Genomic DNA, 4,777 nt, shown 5'->3' with positions numbered 1-4,777 from the left:
AGCTCAGCCCACCTTTCTCTTCACCTTCTCCGTTTGTTCCCCAGCCACCGTGCACAGTCCTCCGTGCAGTCTCTGGCTAGCAGGGTGATTTTTAGGTGAATTCTTAAGTTCTACCACCACAGGAATCTGAGAAAGCGCTATCTCTTTAAATATCCAAAATAGTCAAGCCACTTTTTAAACCTACAAAATGGCAGCATCCTCCCGATCGGCAAAAGTCCACAGCTCAGCCCACCTTTCTCTTCACCTTCTCCGTTTGTTCCCCAGCCACCATGCACAGTTTGTTCCCCAGCCACCATGCACAGTCTTCCATGCAGTTCCTGGCCAGCAGGTGATTTCAGGAATCACCAAGCCCTGTTGTCTGTGCCGTCAGGGTTGTTCAGGCCGCTGCCAGACTGCAGCTCTGTGTGTCTCCTTTTTTTGGTATTTTCACGCAAATTCTTTTGCTAGTTGGGGTTTAGTCCACTTTTGTATCCTTCCCTTCAAGGCTCAGGGGTCCAATATTATCTTCTGTGTCTGTGTTAATTGGTTTCCGTTTTCTTTGTTGAACAGCGTCTGTGCTGTCCTTCTGCCTAGTCCGCCATCTTGCTGGAACTCCTATTTCTGACAATTTAGTATTAATCTTCTGGATTTCTATCTGTAGATTTAGAATCATTTCTAGTTTTTCATTTATTTTGTCATTTTGTTCTTGCATTTTCTTCCAAAATTCTTCTAGGGTCTTTTCTGCATTTTCTTTTGTCTGTCTCTCAATCCTTTGAAGATACCTAAGATAATTCTTTTGAATTCCTTATCAGAGAATTCCAAAGCTGCTTCTTCCTCAGGGATGTGTTCTGGGTCTGTATCCTGCTCCCTTGTTTCTATCACTTTGTCCTGCTTCTTTGTGTGGACTGTGATGGTCTGTTGTCTCTGAGGCATTGTGGCATTGTTGTATTTAGATCTCTCTTAACTGTTTGTGAAGAGCAGACAAGGGTGATTCAGGCTGTTCTTGGTGTTTTTTTATCGTTGGCCGTTTGATGGAGGAGCAGGTAGTGGCTCTCACTCAGTAAGTGAAGTTGTAGGAGGTGTGGGTGTAGTTGTGTCTGATGGGGACTGTTGTTGTCTCCCACTCAGTTAGACACAACTTACAATTGAATAACCATGAAAAAACTTTTCAGTCTTGCAGGTCCAGAGTGTCCTTGAGTTTTCTGGAAAGGAGAATGTGTTTTTAAGTCCCAGGAATCTACGAGATCGGTGTCTCTGTAAATATCCAAAGTAGTCAAGCCGCTTTTAAAGCTTCAAAATGGCGGTGCCCTCTGGACTGGCAAAAGTCCACAGCTCAGCCCACCTTTCTCTTCACTTTCTCCGTTTATTCCCCAGCCACCAGAGCAGTCCTCCGTGCAGTCCCTGGCTAGCAGGGCTGATTTTCAGGTTAATTCTTAGGTCCTACCACCACTCGGTAATGTCCAAGCTGTCTGTGCTGTCAAGATCGCTCAGGATCGCTGCCAGATCGCAACTCCGTATGTCTCCTTTTTTGGTGTTTTCATGCAAAATCTTCTGCTAGTTGGGGTTTAGTCCACTTGTATATCCTTCCCTTCAAGGCTCAGGGGTCCAAGATTATCTTCTGTGTCTGTGTAAATTGGTTTCCCTTTTCTTTCTTGAAGAGAGTCTGTTCAGTCTTTCTGCCTAGTCCACCATCTTGCCAGAACTCCCCCCTCTCCAAATCTTAAAGACAAATCAATGTTCCAGACTGCACTGTCCAATACAGAGGCCATTAGCTATATATGGCTGTTTATGACAGTTAAAATATAGTAATAATTGAAAAAAAATTAGCTCCTCACTCAAACTAACCACATTTTAAGTGCTTAACAGTCACTTGTGGCTGGTGGCTACTGAATTGGACAGCGTAGATTTAGAACATGAATCCATTATTGCAGAAAGTTCTAAAGACAGCACTGCTCTAAAGTGTTACATGACTCTTCAGCTCATTTTAGAAGTCAAAAAACTGATGCTTAGAGATACTAGCACTACAGAGTTTCATACAATCATGCTCATTCTCATAGTACAATGCTCACACATGTCTTTTCCCACACTTGCTGCCACAGGTAAACTCTGTTTATCACTCTCCTAAAAACCCACTGCCATCAAGTAAATTTAGACTCATAGCAACCATAGGGTTTCCAAGGCTCTAAATCTTTATCCTTTTGCCATACTTATTCAATCTGTATGCTGAGCAAATAATCTGAGAAGCTGGACTATATAGAAGAATGTGGCATCAGGATTGGAGGAAGACTCTTTAACAACCTGAGATATGCAGATGACACAACTTTGCTTGCTGAAAGTGAAGATGACTTAAACACTTATTGATGAAGATTAAAGACACCAGTCTGCAGTATGGATTACCTCTCAACATAAAGAAAAGAAAAATCCTCACAACTGGACCAATAAGCAGCCTCATGATAAATGGAGAAAAGATTGAAGTTGGCAAGATTTCATATTATTTGGTTCCACAATCAACACCAATGGAAGCAGCAGTTAAGAAATCAGCCAATATATTGCCCTGGCAAATCTGCTGCAAAAGACCTCTTTAAAGGCAGAAGAGCAAAGATGTCTCATTGAAGACTAAGGTGCATCTAACCCAAGCCATGGTATTTTTAATCAACTCATATGCCTGTGCAAGCTGGACAATGAATAAAGAAGACTGAAGAAGAGTTGATGCTTTTGAGTTGTGGTGTTGGCAAAGAATACTGAAAGTACCATGAACTGCCAGAAGAACTAACAAATCTGTCCTGGAGGAAGTGCAGCCAGAATGCTCCTTGGAAGCGAGAATGGCCAGACTTCGTCTCATCTACTTTGGTCATGTTGTCAGCAGGGTCCATTCCCTGGAGAAGGATGTCATGCTTGGTAAAGTGGTGGGTCAAGAAAAAGGGGGAAGGCCCTCAATGAGATGGATTGGCACAGTGGCTGTAAAGATGGGCTCATGCACAGTAAGGACTGTGAGGGTGGTGCAGGCCTGGGCAGTGTTTTGTTCTGTTGCACATAGGGTCACTATGAGTTGGAGCCAACTCAAAGGCACCTCACAACAACAGCAAATCTTTATGGAAGTAGACTGCTTCATCATTCTCCCACTGGATGGCTAGTGGGTTAAAACCACCGCCCTTTTGGTTAGCAGTCCAATGCTTTAACCACTACACCATCAGTGTTCCTTATTCACTTAAAACCAAACCAAATCAAACTCAGTGCTCTGGAGTCGAATCTGACTCATAGCAACCCCTTCCTGGGTTTCCAAGGTGGTATCTCCACAGAAGTATATTGCCCAATCTTCCTTCAGAGCAGTAGCTGGTTGGTTTGAACTCCCAGCCTTCTGGTTAGCAGTAAAATGCCTTCAGCCGTAAGCCACCAGAGCTCCCATCATTCACATAGCAGGCCCATAATTCCCTAAGAATCTGTTTTAAATTCAAACCCATGCAAACAAAGATGAGCACTGCCTTACAAATTATAAGATATTTAATCGCTGTTGTTTTGATTACTCGCAGACATCACCAACAGAGCCATAATCACATCGATCACCAAGTCATCAAACGCCTAAAACTAAATGGCTCACATGCTTCTCTACTTATCACCCTTCACATTCTCAAGCACAGCCTGACACACATCACAGTCCTCCCTTTCCCACTTCTACCGCGTAGAGGGCACTCGGAGATACAGACACACATACTCGGACCCTTGGAGCAGCAACCTAGCTGCCGCAGTCATTGCACCTTAGCCAAAGTTCTGAGAGAAACTGGACTCTTGCTTTCCGGCTTTCCATACCTTCACTGGTCTGGGACTACATTTCCCAAAAGGCACCATGCCAAGACTCAACCTCGGGTGTTGTGAGATTTGTGGAACCTCTGGGAGTGGAGGAGGTCACTTGAATACAACGCGATAGGTGAATTTAGACACAGCACAGTGAAATCCGCACTCGGAGCAAGGGAGCTGCATGGTATGTCTGATATGGACCTCAGGTTGAGTATTGGTCAGTGTCGCTGGGCGTACATTCTGATGGACAGGGCCGGTTTCCCTCTTTAGACTACATGTCCCGGAAGCCACCGCGGTCCGGCGCCATTTCGTAAACTTACGGCGTTACATCTTGGTTACATCTACTACCCGCAGGTGAGCAGACGAGTTTACAGGGTTTCTGCACGCACGCGGCACCTGACTTGGAACCCCCAGAAAGAAGCCCGGTATGGAGTGCTGGGAATACTAGTGTGCCAGGCACCGCTCGGTGCTGCTAGGAGCTGGTCGACCGGCGCTGTGGACTACATTATTTCCCCCAGAGGCCGCAGCACTCCAGGCTACTTTTCTTAAGGAGTAAAGTCTGCTATCGCAGATTGGCGGCTTTGGTTGAGTATAATCCCCAAGGGGGGTGGGGTCACAGTTGATTCTTCGCGGGGAAGGAACAAGAAAATTTTAGTTATTACAATGATTTATGGCCCTACAGAGGGAACAATACAGAAACACATATAGTCGTAGTATTAGAATTTTATTAGTGGGAGGTGGCTATTAGGAAAAAAAAATTCTGAAAAGACGCGCCTGGTGGAAATGAAAAATAAGTTTGAGAAACACTAACCTAAAAGTTACAGCATCCATGGATGATTTATTTTGAGGCCCATTATTTCATTAAGCGTTATAGTTGGTGTGAATTTGAAAAATTCTACATTTATTATTAGTTTACTGTTAGTTATCATCAAGTCGACTCAGATTCATAGCTACCACATGTGTGCAGAGTAGAACCCTTCCACAGGGTTTTCAAGGCAATGTT

General features: G+C 44.3%; 1 protein-coding gene across 1 annotated transcript in view; it reads left to right on the top strand.

The window, feature by feature from the left end:
* The window catches only part of LOC103210962 (zinc finger protein 30 homolog), a 137,253-nt gene extending 132,930 nt beyond the window's left edge, over positions 1-4,323 (top strand). The window contains exon 5 of the mRNA XM_042783111.1: positions 4,045-4,323. Coding sequence (XP_042639045.1) covers positions 4,045-4,323 — 279 coding nt within the window. The remainder of the gene's footprint in view (positions 1-4,044) is intronic.
* The last annotated feature ends 454 nt before the right edge of the window (positions 4,324-4,777 follow it).

This window comes from Orycteropus afer, unplaced genomic scaffold (assembly GCF_000298275.1).
Source record: "Orycteropus afer afer isolate SDZICR_OR568_19922 unplaced genomic scaffold, OryAfe1.0 scaffold00679, whole genome shotgun sequence".
NCBI lineage: Eukaryota > Metazoa > Chordata > Mammalia > Tubulidentata > Orycteropodidae > Orycteropus > Orycteropus afer.
The sequence above is the reverse complement of the archived record's forward strand: the minus strand, read 5'-3'. Positions and strand labels throughout refer to the sequence as shown.